At 36.9% G+C, this 17,888-nt stretch overlaps 1 protein-coding gene across 5 annotated transcripts in view; it reads left to right on the top strand.

Moving 5' to 3' along the window:
• LOC126374397 (uncharacterized oxidoreductase YjmC) overlaps window positions 1-5,137 on the top strand; it is a 29,074-nt gene extending 23,937 nt beyond the window's left edge. For all 5 annotated transcript variants that reach the window (XM_050021032.1, XM_050021031.1, XM_050021029.1 and 2 more), the window contains exons 4-9: window positions 2,063-2,178; window positions 3,182-3,280; window positions 3,371-3,457; window positions 3,565-3,673; window positions 4,089-4,249; window positions 4,813-5,137. In XM_050021032.1, the coding sequence (XP_049876989.1) occupies window positions 2,063-2,178; window positions 3,182-3,280; window positions 3,371-3,457; window positions 3,565-3,673; window positions 4,089-4,249; window positions 4,813-4,971 (731 nt within the window). In that variant the 3' untranslated portion in view covers window positions 4,972-5,137. The remainder of the gene's footprint in view (window positions 1-2,062; window positions 2,179-3,181; window positions 3,281-3,370; window positions 3,458-3,564; window positions 3,674-4,088; window positions 4,250-4,812) is intronic.
• The last annotated feature ends 12,751 nt before the right edge of the window (window positions 5,138-17,888 follow it).

The following is a 17,888-nucleotide window of genomic DNA, read 5'->3' as shown; positions in this document are numbered from 1 at the left end:
TTGGAAAAAATTTACAAACTTACATTACAGAAATAAAAAAAAAATAGAAAAAAAAAACAAAGACAAAAAGACAAATAATACAGACACAATGGAGGCGCCCAAAATAAAAAAAGGATCTCCCTCAGCACAGTAATAATAGGGTCGATTTTTGGTTGAATAAAAAGTCGAGATTGACGAAAAATTGGTGGATAGATGTAATACCTCTCTAATGGTGCTAATTCCTGTAAATACCATCTAATTTTATTTTAAGTTATATCTGTCATTTTCTTATCCGCCGAAAAGGAAAGGGACGGGTAATCGACAAGCATAAAATTTATGGAACACACGTCAATTTTAAGCACAAATCTAAACCAACCGTCTAAGAATTTTACATCAGTCAATAACCAGACACATTAATTTACTCATTCTTCCTAAAATTAAGAGCTGTGAATCATCCGTCTCTTTCCTTTTCGACGGATATGAAAATGACAGATATAACTTAAAATAAAATTAGACGGTGTCTCCAGGAATCGGGGCCTATATCTTTCTAATACCTCTCTTTGAGTTCTTTGAGTGTGCAGCCCGCCGCCGCTGGCACGGCGTAAGTACAGTAACCAAATAAAACATAGGGATTTACGCTAGTGATAAGTAAGTATATTTACTTAGGACATTAATAAGTAGTCTATATTTGCAGGTAATTAGAATAACACGACAAATGATTCAAATTATTGTCTTTAAAAGAGTTGTATTCATATTTACGAAGAGTATAGTGTAAAATATATCATCGAAAAATGAAGATAAATGAAATAACGTAATAATAATTGTAAACCTTGCTTGGAAAAAACTACGTGATTATATTTACACCAAACCGTTACACTAAAAGATTCGCAGAATAGGCAAGTAGCTGGAGTTACAACAAATAGTAACGCTAAAACATTCGTGGAATAACGAAGTAACTAGACGTACAACCACTGTCGTGTCGTATAATGTCGTGAAACATGTCAGTACGTTTACTTACGACTCGACCATCCTAAAAAACTTTCGTGTAAAATCGAAGTAAGTGTTATTATGACTTTACTATATGGGAAAATACCAAAAAAAAATCACGTATTTATACTTACTTTCTTATTATGGGGGAAAAATATTTTTATCAATGTTGCACAATTTCATTGTTTTTGTAATAATTTCTTCATTTTTACTGATATCTTAATGAAAATTTGTGAGAAGGTGTATTCGTGTACGCTGAATTGAATGGTGCAATAAAAAAAAAATGTCGCTAGTCCACTTACTGCGTTTTTCCACGGGGGGTGCGATATGATCGCTAACGTTTGGCCATATCATGAAGTAATCATGCATGTAGTTGGTCATATCGTTAAACGTTTTGTGTTCATTGATCTGGCCAAACCACATCATGATGTGGCCAACGAATGTTGTTCTATTTCATGAAATACGACCATTTCATGAAATGGTCGATCATTTCATGAAATGATCAATTCTATGATATGGCCACGATATATACACTTTGAAACTATCTCACATTAACTTTTTTTACAAATTAAACCGTAAGTCTCATTAAATGTCGAATATGATAGGGCGACAGGGTTCTAAAATGGTTACATGATATTGCTCATGACTGTACAGGAAAGTTTATCTCTAACAATGAGATTTCTTTCAGCTGTCCTGCGTGACAAGGAGACGCGCAGTGTATAATAATCTCTTCTCCTTGTCTTCTTCTGATAAATGATCTTTACATGAGACAAACATAACTGGCGAGAAGCGGGTATGTAAAGTTTAAATACCCATGTAAAGTTTAGTTTAGGTATACCGGGTATAGTGACATCGTAACGAATACTGAGGAGGATGATTCAGACCATGACTCTGAGTAGATATCAATTGGAATTTCCGTTCGGAAAATTCATGATAATCATGATTTCAAATCAAATATCAACTCGGAAACATGGTTGAATTATCACTTAAAGTTTTCGTTACGATGTCTCTAACACCTTATATACAGTGTACATTATATACAACTTTTGTAGGTATTAGTTATTATGATGAAATCACACTATTTTTTCATTTCCAGGATGCAATCACTTCGGTATGGCAGGTTGGTGGGCAGAGAAGGCAAAGAGCGAGGGCCTCATAGGAATGGCATTCACCAACACTTCTCCTATCCTGGTGCCAACGAGGGCCAAACAGGCAAGTAGCTTCCAACAAACAACATAACATAAGCTCACGACTATATCCCAATTGGGGTAGTCAGAGGTACATATCCATCAGAAAATGAACTAAGTACCCACGCCTCACCCAGCTTTCTGTTAGACCAACGTGATAGGCGGTGAGCCGTATCGCCGTCTATAAGTATCGAGTCAACTATGTTTCTGAAAACTGCACTTAAGATTAATTTGTAACATATTGAAATAGTTTCCGTTTACTAAATAATATGTTTCGCGACACAATAGTACTAACACATTCTGCAGGGGTGGAGGCAGAGTCGAAACACACGAAAAAAGATTTGAAAGTGTTTAAAACATTTTGTTCTAAGATTTGTACCGAATGATGAACAAAGTAAAAATAGAAAGATACGTATAAGGAGGACTAAATTCAAATTCAAAAATATCTTTTTTCAGTAGGTGACATAGTTACACTTTGAATCGTCTTTTTTACGTAACGAACGTCTCACCCATCTAAAACTACTGCAGCTTCCCACAACTAGTATAGCCGGGGAAAAGAAGCTGACAGAAAAACCTCGGCACATGGCCGTAGACGTTTTTTTTTTTAAAAAAGCATAAGATACTGTGATACAATTTAGTAATTTGGCTGCCTAATAGCAGTTCCTATACAGAAATGAGCTGAACCTATGTTTTCTTCTTGTCGCTCCATTACTGGGTGCTCGCGATCAGCTCATGGAATGTGAGCCAGTCCCTGGCCATACGGAATTGCCACAATCCACTCCTTGATGAGGTCTAACCATGTCAACCTCGGCCTTCTTAAGCATCCACAACCCAAGATTTGTTCGACAATATAACAAGAAGCAGGTTATATCCGTCATTTTGGAGCATGTGGGCCTGCAGCATGTGAACCTACGTAGTTGCATTTAAATTTTCAATAAGCTCCAGTATCTGTACTGGCTCTGGCCAGTCAAAGAAAAGGATGGGTCTTTGAGACCAACATAAGTCTCATTACTTATTTAAATTTTCAGAGTGCATTGGGTACAAATCCACTGGCAATGAGTGCTCCAGCTAAGAATGGTGACTTCTTATCTGTTGACATGGCTTCTACTGCTGTCGCCGTGGGTAAAGTAAGTTAAAATGTCCCATTAAGTTTGAAAATTTCCGGTTGCCGCTAGGGAGATAATGAGATAATTTATCAATAAGTACCTTATTTACAGATAGAGGTGCAGATACACAAAGGAGAACCGATCCCTGATGGATGGGCTCTTGGGCCTGATGGAAAACCAACCAACGACGCTCAAGTGGTAATTATTCGAAATCTACTATCGATATTTATTTTCCAATTGAACTCCTGATGGAAAAGCTACGGCAAACTCGCTAGGCAGTTTAATTAGTGTAATTATTTCTACAGGCGTTCAAAACGGGCAGGCTGTTACCTTTGGGAGGCTTTGAACAGACCAGCGGGTACAAAGGTTATGGACTCAGTGCTATGGTGGAAGCCTTCTGCAGTGGACTTTCAGGTACATTTGTACTTAGTCATATTACGCTTAGTCGTATATTTTTGAATCGGGATAATGCACATAGGGACATGATGAGTACTTAGTATTTTTTTTAAAAAACCTATTATTAAGTTTAGTCTAGTCTTTATGCGTATTCAACATGACTCCTGGTACTGGCACAGGTGAATTACAATCTCTATTAGTTATGTATATTTCATTTTTTTTTCGTTATTTGTTTGTGGCTATCAGTCACTTAAATATAACACATTAGTCTCGTGCACTCGTAAATCTTAACAGCTAAACTAATTGAGGACTCATTGATTCCTATTGCTCTTATAATAACGACGTTACCAATCTATTTTGTGGAATTACTTACTTTGTTATTTCATTATCGATTCTTTTGTTTTACATATTTTTCTAAAACCGAATTTTCCAGGATCGAATTCGACGCATAACATTCGGTCGTGGGCGCTGAAGAGCGACGAAGGAAGTCCTAATCTAGGGCAGTGCTTTGTGGCTATCGATCCGGAGTGCTTCGCGCCTTGCTTCGGAGAGAGGATGGCAGACTGTCTCCAACATTGGAGGAACATGGAACCGGTGAGTTTGAAAGAAATAAAACGTATTGAGTTTTGATTGTTATTTTTCCCTGCAGTTTTTTATTTACTTAATTTTGAGGTAATCTTGTATATAAGAAATGCCTATAATCCACAATGAGGTGAGGAAAGACACAAATATTCGGGTCATGGTATAAGAAGTCTAGTAGGTTCAGCACGGTAAGCATGCCGCGCGCGGCGCGAATTATATCGAGGCCTTCGACAGTAGATAGCATTCGTATCGTTTATTGGTCGAAGTGCTCAATGTAATTATTTATTTATTTATGCATGCATGTCTTCCCGTCTTGATAAGTGCTTTAACCCATTATCAGCCCATTAACGTCCATACTGCTGGGGCACGGGCCTTCCCTATGGATGGATAGGGAGATCGGGCCTTAAACTATCACGCGGGCCCAGTGCGGATCGATGGTTATTAACGACTGCTAATGCAGCCGGGACCAACGGCTTAACGTGCCTTCCGAAGCACGGAGGAGCTCGAGATGAAAACTAATAATAAATACTTACTTGATGATAATTAATACTTACTGATTAATTTGAATGTTACAGGTGGACCCATCCCTGCCTGTCTTAGCCCCTGGAGACAAGGAGCGCATCAACGAAGAGAAGACGAAGAAGAAGGGAACCATCACATACGCACCCAACCAGATACTCCACTGTAATGAGCTGGCTAAGAAACTCAACATAAAGCCCATACAAGTCTTGTGAAAAGTGGAGTAGCGCGTGAGAGTCCTCAATTGCCCGGCCAAGTAGAGGATACTGTTCGAAGCAAACGTGCGAAAAGTCTCGTCAAAATAAAAATAATGTCTTCTATTAACTTGTAATTTTGTTATACATTTTTAAGAAAATAAAATAGTTTATTTTTCATAAAGAATTTTACTGAATTTTATTATTAGAAGGAAGAGAGCTCCTACGTTTTTCCAAAATGCTATAAAATAAATTAAGTGGATAGGTCCTAACTTGTAATATAGTTTAAATATCGTCGAAGGTTATTTTTTACGTAATCTTAACTATTTTTGGACTTGGAAGGACTACGCTAAGTACGTACTTATAGAATAGAATAGGTACAACTACATAGTCGTGTAACAGGTCCCCCTCTCTCCCCTAGAAAACTGAAAGATAATTTAAAATTGATTTTTTTTAAAATTTATTTACATAATGTAAGTTTGAGAATACACTTTTGACGCATAGATTTGCTTATACCACGACTGGTATGTCGCTGTAAACACCGCTATGGCTACTCCCCTCCGGCCCTCCTCAGGCCTGGTGTAGCTCTATGGTTGACACAAATAAAGATCAAAGGCATACTTTGTAATAATAACATGGTCATGGTCAAGGCCACCCTCAGGCCTGTTGTCTTAAACGTTGTACCGGGTGAGAGCCTTCAGCGCTCCCCATTTGTCTGGCCAAGTAGTTAATGCCATCTGCGGCAAATCTACATTCATCATCCTCAGCTCATTAACTCAGCCTTCCGAAGCACGGAGCAGCTCGAGATGAAAACTTTTTTTTGTGGTCACCCATCCTATGACCGGCCATTGCGAAAGTTACTTAACTTCAACAATCGCAGACCGAGCGCGTTTACCGCTGCACCACCGAGCTCCTCAAATCTACATTAAGTCACGGCAAAAAAAATGTCATGGTCGAATTGACAAAACATTTGATAAGTACTAAAGTTGTGGGTTGGATCAACCACGCCCATTGCATGTCGATGCTGATCATCCAGTTCATTATTTATTTGTCTCATTCGCCATTGGTGTACAGCCTGTATTTTTTTTTCTGGGCAGGACTGGATCGAAAAAAAATTGAGCACAATTATCTCATTTAAATATTTTTTTGTGTCGAATTTCCGCGAATCAGTTTAGATATGGACAAAAAGTTTATTTTGTCCATCTCTCATTTATTTGTGTATTCTATTACGCTTTATTCAAGAAAATTTCATCTTTCATCACTTACTTATTAAAAGTTACGTAGATACGTACCTTTTCTTAGATAGATATTATATATTTTTAGATAGATATCTCGCAGTGGAGTGGTGCGTGATGGAGAATGCTCTGTATCTCCTCCCGTTGATTGAAGGGAACTGTGCCCCGGAGTGGAATTATGCTAAAACTCTTGATTCTATTGCTAACTTCAAACTATAAAATAATTTTGGGATAGTCTTTCGAACACCGGAAGTCAGTATATATTATTCTAGATTCTAGAATATTTTTGTGTTAATTGTATTGATACTGACTTCCGATGTTCGAAGGACTAGAATCTAGAATATTTTTGTGTTCACGGAAATGTTATTGATCACCGGTGTTTGGACGTCATCATGTAGACCATATATGTAAATCATGTAGAACATATAGACAAAAAGTATTTAGTCACATACTAGTTTTATTAGGATAATTAAAACACATAATAATAACGGGTTCTTACCGTGTCCCTGCTTTAAACGCGGTAAGAACCCGTTATTATGTGTTTTAATTATGATAATAACCGCGTAAACTTAAAACAATGGTGCCGATTCTTGCAAACACCATTTAAACCTAAATATATCTTAGAAAACCTAATTTTATCCGGCAAGTTTAAAATTAATTTAGAATAAGAGTTTAACGTCAAATTAATGTTTGATACAATAGCTTTTTGTCGCCTAAACCTAAATTGAGTAATTTAGAAACGTCATCCTAAATTGAAGATTAGGGGTCATCTAAAATGTGCAGCCAGAATACAAATCCAGTTTTTGACATTTAAACCGTAATCTTAGCTAAAATAAACTTAGGTTTGCCTGCAGGAATCGGCACCATTGTATACTTTTATTAGACTTTCTTTTTATACTAAGTATACTTATACATTATTTTATTGCACGTTGGCAACATCCAGTGAGACGACTCGGAATGCAAGAGAAAGGACCTCGTGCATTCACCGCTTTCTCTTAAACACAACAACTCTCCATAAAGGTAATTCTGAAGTAGGCGACAATAACATTTGAGAATGAGACTAAGCTTTCTACTTGATCCTTCAAGTGTTTTATTTCATTGGCTGGCTTGACAGTTTCTCTCCTTCAATGGGGGACATTCCAGGCTGCGTTTCTCAAAAAAAAATAAAAAAAATATAGATGGCGCTGTACAGATTCGCCCTTGTTAAACCTTCTAATTTAATGGATAACATACATATGCATCTTTTTATTAAATAACCTGTAATAATAAATAAATAATAAATACATCTGTTATTAAATAACTTGTAATGTATACCCTCATTGGTTTTTAAAAGATGTGTTGCTGTTGCAGTTTCTTGTCATTTCTTCTCCTCAGCCGTAACACCTTGCGAAATGACGTAAATTCAAAAATGTCACATTGACCATCAACAAGTTTATCCATGATAATTACGTAGAATAAATGATTCTGATTTTATTTTTGTTTTTGATAACCCTTGTTATTACACCCAGACACAACACATCTTCCACCCATTATTAAACAACATAATAGGCTAGTTTCCAACTAGTCAAATCAGTTACTTTTTACTAAACGTCAAAACACGAAATTACTATGGAATTTGTATGAAAAAGCACTCTGTGACGTCATAGAAAAACGTGACAAAATGTCGGACTTATTATTACGTTTTTCTTGATTAAAATTCATAAATAAGTTTAATAGAAAAAAGAAAATATTTTTCGTTAGTTTTAGATGTGTCTTTATTTAGTAATCAGAATTTCATAATTTATCTTGAACCTAGTACACGACCCAATTCTATATATAATGTGATACGAATATCAGGCAAAAAAATTATATATTTTAATTTATGCCACTGCCATTATATTATATTTTTATAAGTACCTCTATAATTCAGTACACCGAGTAATGAGGAAGTAGGTAATTATCACGTTAAATCTGTACAACGCCATCTATATTGTTTTTAGAAAGTTCCTTATTCAAATCTTCTTAGGTTACCGATGCATCCATGTATTACGTACAGTACAGACATATTTTTTGATTGTGTAGTGTCTATAATAATTGGTTTAATTTGAAAAAAAAAAAAAAAACATAAAATTACTTACGTTGTTAATTTAATATAGGTAAATATACAGGGTGTTAGTGACATCGTAACGAAAACTTTGAGGGACGATTCAGACCATAATTTTGAGTTGATACCAAGTGGAATTTTCCGTAGCAAAACTGTGTAACTTAAAATAATTAAAAAAAAAACACAAATGCTCATGAATGTTCCGACGGTAATTTCCAACTGATAAACTCATAATCATGAGTTGAATCACCCCCTCAGTATTCGTTACGATGTCACAAACACGCTGTATAAGTAGGTACTTAATAGAAAAAGCTTTTTTCACACACTCAAGATAAAAAAAGATAGAGAAGATACTTCTTATCGTGTGAGGTGTAATACCAACCTCATCAACCCTGGTGTCAGGGTTATTAATGAGCCGCCAAAAGCCCTAATTACTACTTACTGATGTAAGTATGTAGTCGTTACATGACCCATGTCAAGATACGAGTTACAAATTAAATAAAGACAGGTGTACTCAATTTAATTTATTCATTTTTTTATTTGTTTCTAGCGGTCAGTGCGAGGTGTTGTAACCGCAAGAGATAAAATAGGTTCTTATGTAATGTGTTACATCGACTTACATTAGTTCGCTGACTTATGACCTTCTTGACACCGTTAAAGGTTATTTGAGTTAAGTTTGAGTTAAGTTTGACCGTTTTGTACTTTGGTTTGGTTATCAGAGTTCATAAAAAAATATATCATTTTTGAGGACAACTTTCAGGTCAATGTAGACGGGTCATTATTACTATAAGTACGGTCACGAGCATTAATATGTATACACTTTGATACCATGTCACATTAACTTTTTTGACAAATTGAACTGTAAGTCTCACTGAATGTCAAATATGTTAGTGCGACTAGAGTGCGACAGAGTCCTAAAGTGGGTACATTATATTTCCCATGACTGTACCACTATTTTAATAGTCTAAGTAGGTAGTAGGTAGTCTAGTTCTTAGGAGATAAGTGTCTCTATAATTTCCTTTTACCGTTGTCCAAATTTATGTAATTACCTACACTTACAGAAGTTTACACTGCTATTTACCCCGTTCAAGTTTGTTTAGTAGGTTACTTTTTTACACTCGACCGCTTTGCTTGAGTGGAGGAGACAGTGAACTGTGGTTACGGAAGTTACAATTGGATGTTTTTTTCTTAAATTCTAATGAAGCATTACAAATACTTAAATAATACTTCATAATATTACAATCTAGCCTGCTAATAAGCATTTATCTCTAACATAAACTACAATAAAATATTTATATTCTAAGTGTAAAAATAGACTAGTTTCCAACTACATAGTCAAATCAGTTACTTTTTACTAAACGTGAAAACACGAAATTACTGTGGAATTTGTTTGAAAAAGCGACCTGTGATGTCTCTATTAAATTCTATTTCTATCTATTTAACTTTTATATCTATTTCACTTATTTAAATGAATTTAAATAAAGAAACATTTAATAATAAGTGCGACATTTTATCACTTTTTTCTATGATGTCACAAGTTGCTTTTTCATACAAATTCCATAGTTATTTCGTGTTTTGACGTTTAGTAAAAAGTGACTGATTTGACTAGTTGGAAACTACCCTATTCTTTGTCTTTTGACAACTCATGGTTCTGTCATAAAATAAGCAATAGTTCTGCTCAGGGAATAGTATGCGTAGGTAGGTATGTATTGATTGTATTACGAGAAAAAAACTGCCTAATGTGATTCAACATGACATGAGTACATTGATAATGGTTTGTTGGCAATTTCAAAAAAGGAACGTCACGTCACTTTTTATGAGAAAAACGTTTTGGCGGGTGTTCCGTCAAAAACAAGTGAAGACGGATTTTGTCGAGAGAAGCGAAAACTAAAATACTAGTTGCTGTATTCGATTGTATTAATATGTCTTATTATAATTTGTAGTAATAATATTTGGTTTCCGTAATAAGAGTGATATTTGTTGTACTTAACATTTACTGATTAAAACTGGGTATGTTTATTTATTTTATTTTTATTTTCTTGGGAAGATTAACAGTCAAATAATAACTATAGATCTAGACGATAGATGTAGACAATTCTAATGAGAAATCTCCACAAATAGATAAAGAGTTACGCGCTGATAAAGAGGCAGGTATAGGTATGTCACATTAATCTAACATCATGTTACTAATATTTACGTTTTATGGTAGAGTTTGCTAACAGGTTATAGTAAATACTTATTCGTTCTAGCATTAAGGGCTATTAGTACGACTGATTGCAGGTGTGTGCATATTAAGTTGCATCTTCTACGCTTCATATTATTGGAACGACTTGCTAAGTGGCATAGATCACGTATCTGTTTTTTTCTTGATATACACACGATTAAACTAAATGATATTGCAAAATAGTTTGCATTGCTATAGTTACATAGCTGAATATGGATTGTGCTAGGAATTATCTGTATGTATAAATAAAATTAATATGTAATATATTTAAAAGAGGACCTCGGTGGCGCAGCGGTAAACGTGCTCGGTCTGCGATTGTTGAAGTTAAGCAACTTTCGCAAAGGCCGGTCATAGGATGGGTGACCACAAAAAAATAGTTTTCATCTCCAGCTCCTCCGTGCTTCGGAAGGCACGTTAAGCCGTTGGTTCCGGCTACATTAGCAGTCGTTAATAACCATCAATCCGCACTGGGCCCGCGTGATGGTTTAAGGCCCGTTCTCCCTATCCATCCATAGGGAAGGCCCGTGCCCCAGCAGTGGGGAACTTAATAGGCTGATAATGATGATATTTAAAAGCAGCAGCTTGGTGGAGTATGCTCTATATCCTTTCCGGTTGATTGAGGGGAGGCCTGTACCCAGCGGTGGGACGTTTATAGGCTAATTATGTTGTAATATAAAGGTACGCGGCCTTCATTAGTGGTTTCTTCACGACTCTTTATGTTAGGTGTAGGTAATAGGACAAAGATAATACTTATTGAATCTTCTTCTCAGCTGTGGGTTGCGAGATCAATGACCAACCTAATCAACCCTAGTATCGGGGTTATTATTAACCCACCATAGGCCCCTGATTAGGGCATCGGAACCGGTATTTCCCGGTTTCAAAAGAACCGGGAATTCGCGGTTCGGAGGCTCACGGAAAAAACCGGTTCCAAAATATCAAGAACCGATTTTCTCGGTTCTTTTAAAAATCTATAAAAATATACATTAATATGCGTTGTAATTACGTGCAGAGTACTCGTGCGCTAATTGGTACGCCCTGACATGGCTCATGTAACGATTAATCACTTACATCAGTAAGTGGCAACCGGGTCCAACGGCTTAACGTGCCTTCCGAAGGATCATCTTACTTTCGGATAATCATGTGATCAGCCTGTAATGACCTAACCAAACTAGTGATCACAAAGTGATTTTTGTGATATGTCCCCACCGGGATTCGAACCCGGGAGCTCCGGTTCGTTAGCCCAACGCTCAACCACTGGACTACAGAGGCCGTACAACTACACCAATTGAGATATGGTCGTGGTGAACTTATTGTTCTAACAGTACTTCATAATAGAATAACTGAGTTGAACACTAAGCTATGCCAGTTTCATTACAGGCCATTAATTACAGTATATATGTTGGTAATAGGCACTAGACTTGTAATTGCTACTTTGCATCCATTGCCTGACATTATGTCTCATTTGTCGACTGTTCTAGTAACGCAATGTTTTTTTTTTCTATTGACAGACACTCTATAACTAGTGCAGTCAATGAAGCCGAAGTTTTCTAACTTCTATTTTGCCAGGGACAGCTCCGATTTTGATGATGTTTTCTTTTGTAGGGGTAGTTATTTTATCATTCAAAATCAGAAACATCTTAATCCTCATCCGAGGAATTGGTTTTGTGGGGTTTTTATTGGACCAATATTTTCTGCATTTCTTATGAAAAATAAACATTTTACTTACTTACTTACTTAAGTGGGGCAAATAAATACCCGATTTCGTACATTAGTCGCCAACTGGAGCCGTGGTAGCCGAGAGAGAGAACGTTTGCTTCTCACTTCGATGTCGCAGGTTCGACTCCAGCACAGGCCTAAACCAATGATTGTCGAATTTGTTTTCGAATACATGTTTGGATCATAAATTATTATCACGTGCCCAGCGGCGAAGGAATCGTAAAGAAACCCACATTCATAGTTTTTTTTTACTTTGGTCCGCTAGCCGTACTAATAGAATACTAAACTTAACAACGCCATCTGTGTGATTTTCATAGAACTTCATCTGGACAGTCCCTCATTAGTACCAAAAGTGCCCCCAAATTAGTAACCTGACGGATATCTTTGACCAGTTTATCTACTCAATCCAAAAACCTGCCTAACTGACCTCGCGACGTCAACTAAAAAATGGATTTGATCGTTTTAATGTCGTAGACACCATTTATTTAACACATCCAGTTCGGGTTTGTTTCAAGATTTCGCTTTCCGACTGCAAATCCACTTTGCAGGCGTTAGATAACTTAAGCAACCAATAGCTGTGAATGACTGACTGATATTAAGTTATTACGTCATAATGCTACCGGATAGTGTGTATGGTTGTCCAATGCAGTTCTTTTTTACATTCTGAATGTCACAATAAGGTTATTTTATGCTAAATTAGGAGAAAATTAATACAAGTAGATAGTATTCATCTGCTATCATCCCGAGCATGACGCAAAACTCGAAAAACGGACTATGGGACATTTTTATATGGAACATAATTACTTACACTTCTCATCAAAAATAAGATATAGATATACACCGCTAAAAAGTAGATATAGAAAGTAAAAAGTAGAAGTAGAAAATAGTTGAAAAAAATAAGTAAGTACCTATTAAAAAGTATTAGTTGACAACCCTACCCAGAACAGAGAAAGTGAATCGCGGTTAGAGGAATTCAATTTGCAAGATTTACAGAGAAATTTAAACGGCGATTATGTAGATGTTGAATCATTATCATCTATCAGATAGATGTATCATGATGAATGTAAATATGAAACGGGGATTAAAAAGGTCACATTATTTGACAAGCAATTATTTGATGGTCTGATAATTTGTCACTATACCCGATTACTCTAGTCATAGATGTGGGGCGTATCAGCTCGCGATAACAAACACTTCAGGATCCCGATACCGACCCACTAGGGTCGATTAATTCTTTGAAATCCTCTCAGTAGAGTCGAGGTTCGTGTCCAACTGGGCACCCTCAGGCCTGTTGTCTTAAATTTTGTACCGGGCGAGAGTACTTAGTTAATGCCATTTGCGGCAAATCTACAAAAAGTTACGTCAAAATAAAATAAAAAATCTGTCACACAAATATAAAAGTACTTTATCTGAAAAATAAAATCACGAAAGCGCCTTATTCAAAAATCACGTGATCTCGAAAATTTCGGGATCTCGCGGGATTGCATTCTCTAATACAACCTAACCTAACATAACTACGTAGTATTATTCCTTATTCTATCATAACAAATACTTTATTGCACACACAAGAAATACATAATATAAATAAATATATATCTATACATAAATATAAAGTACTTATACTTAGAACACCTACTTTAAACTTAGGTGTTTAAAGGTGTGCTGGTAGGCCAGGCGTTCGGAAGTGACTTTCCACATTACTTAATCAGGTAACACAATATATCAACGATCTGAAGCTTACATAAGGACAATCGCGAAACCCACTAAGATGTAAATGTTGAGATTACATCTAATTATTTTATTGTTTCGTACAACTCAAAGCTTCTGATGGTGAGATACCATGTACTTTTCGTATGGTGCAATTATCAATTGTAATTTTCGACAGCAACATTGTAATTGTTTTTTGTTACGACATAGATTATTAATTAATAAATGACCGATAGATTTTGTTGTCTATTTGCGAATTGTCATTTGCTTATCATCCTGGGGCCTTAGCTGAAATGCAAACGATGATGACAATCTTTTTTTTTTCGACATGACTTATCGTAGATTTGCCGCAGATGTCATTAATTACTTAGCCAGACAAATGGGGAGCGCTGAAGGCTCTCACCCGGTACAACGTTTAGGACAACAGGCCTGAGGGTTCCCAGTTGGGCGTGAATCTCGGCTCAGGGCGTCGTCTGAGAGGAAAAATATTTGAAAGAATTAATCGTCTCTAGTGGATCGATAGCGTTAAGCGCTGATTGAGGGAAATCGTCGAACACGCCGGCGGGGTCGGTATCGGGGTCCTGAAGTATTTGGTGTCGCGAGATGATTGGCCGCCTCTATGGCTAGAGTAATCGGATCCTCGGGATCGTAAGTATATTACGTCCTTCGGACGCCGATACTTTTCAGTAGCGTCCCTAAGACGGATGTATTCGTAAGCCGCAACTACCGGGGGATTTGGGTGGTGCGGAGCAGAATCAAAAATTGATGATGACTATCGACATGCAGTTACAGTGAGGAAAATTTCGAGTGAAAACGACGTAAGAGATTGCTACCTAGCAATAAGGCCGCCTATTGTACTCATTCTATTTCGCTTTTGTTTTGTATTTTGTTTTTACCTGTTTATGTAATAAAGTATTTGTCCTGTTATGTTAAGAGCGTTTTTGAATATTCACATTCGAATGTAATTTCTGTTAACAAAACCTCTCTAGTAGTTTCAGTTCAAGTATTTCTTTCTTACCGTATTTGTAAGTAGTAGCCGATATGTCATTCTTTTTTTGACGTGACTTTTTTTCTTTTAGGTTTGGCTTCGCGCGGCTTACGCCTTTGCCACACACAAAGATAGGGAAACGGAAAGACGTGACTTAACAACCTAGTCAAATGAGACACTTTTTATGAAACGTTGAAGTTTGTATGTAAATACTGTCCTGTGACGTCATCAATAAAAGCGGTCAAACGTCGTACTCATTGTTACTTAATTCTTAAAATATAATTCGAAAATAAGGTGAAGAGTAAAATGAGATGGAGTTTTAATCGTCTTAGACTGGCTATTATTTTCATAAGCATTTTATAATTTATCTTTGACCCAGTAAATACCCAATTGTAGATTTTTCGCATATGATAAGTATTTAGTACTTGGTCAGAAATATGTCATTCAGTAACTCGTCTGATTATACAGGGTGTTAATGACATCGTAACGACTGAGGGGGATGGTTCAGACCATGATTTTGAGTTAATATCAAGTGGAATTTTCCATCGTTAATACTTCGTTATTATTAATAAAAATATTATTATTATTATAAATTATTAATAATAACATTTACACCCCGTACAAGTACATACAGGTAGCCATACAAGTAGGTATGGGTGTTAGTGACACCGTAACAAATATTAGGAGCTCGGTGGCGCAGCGGTAAACGCGCTCGGTCTGCGATTGTTGAAGTTAAGCAACTTTCGCAAAGGCCGGTCATAGGATGGGTGACCATAAAAAAAAGTTTTTATCTCGAGCTCCTCCGTGCTTCGGAAGGCACGTTAAGTCGTTGGTCCCGGCTGCATTAGCAGTCGTTAATAACCGTCAATCCGCACTGGGCCCGCGTGATGGTTTAAGGCCCGATCTCCCTATCCATCCATAGGGAAGGCCCGTGCCCCAGCAGTGGGGACGTTAATGGGCTGATGATGAACACATATTGAGGGGGATGATTCAGACTGATTCTGAGTTGATATCAAGGGGTATTTCCTGTCAGAAAATTCATGAAAATTTTAGTGTTATTTTTAAATTAATTTCTGTTGCACACTTTTGCGCCGGAAAATTTCTCTTGATATCAACTCAGAATCATGGTCTGAATCATCCCTTAGTTTTCGTAGCGATGTCACTAACACCCTGTGTATAACAGTTACGAGTATAATTATTATTAATTATGTATTATTGTGGTTGTTTACTAATGATTACATTTATCGAATTTTAATTCTCTATTACGTATGCATGAAATGTTACCTCATACAATATGGTAGATATAAGATAAAAGTCGATGCAACCACAAACAAGCCGCAGAGTTATTTATGTGTAAAGATGTTTAACCACATCTTTCGAAGCTATCATTCCTAGTATAATGTGTGTCATCAATCATCATAGTCATCAAATAAATATTCACTTCACACTTTTATAATTTACTAGCTTTTCCCGCGTTAAATTCGAGGTAACACGGTTCACCGTTCCTAATATATCAATGTTTAGCTGGTTATCTTGACAACTGCGAAGGGTCCCATATAAAATTTTACCCGTTCTTTGAAAAGGTTGAGATCAGATTTCCAAAAAAACAATGATCCACGATTGTTGTTACTCACAAATAGTTTGCATACAATTTTTTAGCTTTCTGCCTTGAAAATTTCGTAATGCTCCATACAAACTTCTACCCATCATGAGAGAGGGCATTTTCTAACATTTTCATGTGTTTTGCGACTGAAAATTGTGAGCTGCATCAACCCCTCAGTATTCGGTACGGTGTCACTAACACCGGAGTAATTCTGTAAAATACTCATGAATTTGAATTTTGTTTTTTTTTTTTTGTGGTTTTATCTTGCGATCAGTCTCATTGACTATAAACAGATGAGTTGGGTTTTAAAGCATGGAGGACGCTACTCCCAGCGAAGTCAGTCCTTTCTTTGAAGTAGCATTCGGCCTGACTGTCCTTATCGAAAATGTCTCGTTTCTTTTTTAGACGACGTTAGCTTTCTGGAATACGAGTAGTTAGTTGCCTCACAAGCTGATTTGGGTGCATTTGTAATCTTTTTTTGTACTGGATTCCTCGATAGCGAAATTTGAAATTGGAAAATAGTCAAACCGTTTCTACTCGATAGGTAAGGGATGCAGCGTAAAAACGTCACCTATTTACAAATGCCAACGTTTGACCAAAGCTTCAGTTTCCTACAATTATCGGTGATACTTGCGAGTTGTGACAAATTGCCCGCCGCAGACGTGACAACTAGTGATTTGTGAAGATACCCTGTCATTAACCGGTGACAATCAACTACTGACGCACAATGGTGGAGGACAGGGCTGTTGCTAGCTTGCTCGCATTAAGGCCCCTCGCTCAAGGCGACATTTTGTAGCGATGCAATCGCGATGCTGTCGCGCGTAGCATTGATACAGACGCGAAGCAGTCAATAGATGTGTGATACATACATACATACATAAACTCACGCCCGTAATCCCTAATGGGGTGGGCAAAGCCACAAGTAATCAAAGAACTTGCAGCCACTGTCTGTGTTGCAGATGTGTGATAATGAAATGATATGATACATCACGATCTCCAAATAAAAACGGTCAAGGAAGAAATCAAAAGTAATATATGTACAAAAACAGGCTGGCAAACCACCCAAATGAAATGGCAGTGGAGCTAAATATTGTTTGTATGTGGGTGGATTACCAACCTCATCAACCCTGGTGTCAGGGTTAATATTGAGCCGCCATAGGCTCCTGACATGACTCATGTAACGACTACTTACTTACTTATATGTTTATTGTACGTACAAATGACATAGTGGCTCAGCGCTTCGGTACTTATGTATACAGGGTGTCAGTGACACAGTACCGAATACTGAGGGGGGTGATTCAGCTCGAATGCGCACGCATCTTGCGACGGCCCTGGTAGGTTAATACCTCGTACAGTAGCCGTTAGTTACCACGGAAATACTT

The sequence above is a fragment of the Pectinophora gossypiella genome, chromosome 17 (genome assembly GCF_024362695.1).
Source record: "Pectinophora gossypiella chromosome 17, ilPecGoss1.1, whole genome shotgun sequence".
NCBI classification, from domain to species: Eukaryota; Metazoa; Arthropoda; class Insecta; order Lepidoptera; family Gelechiidae; genus Pectinophora; species Pectinophora gossypiella.
This window is presented reverse-complemented; position numbering and strand designations above follow the sequence as displayed.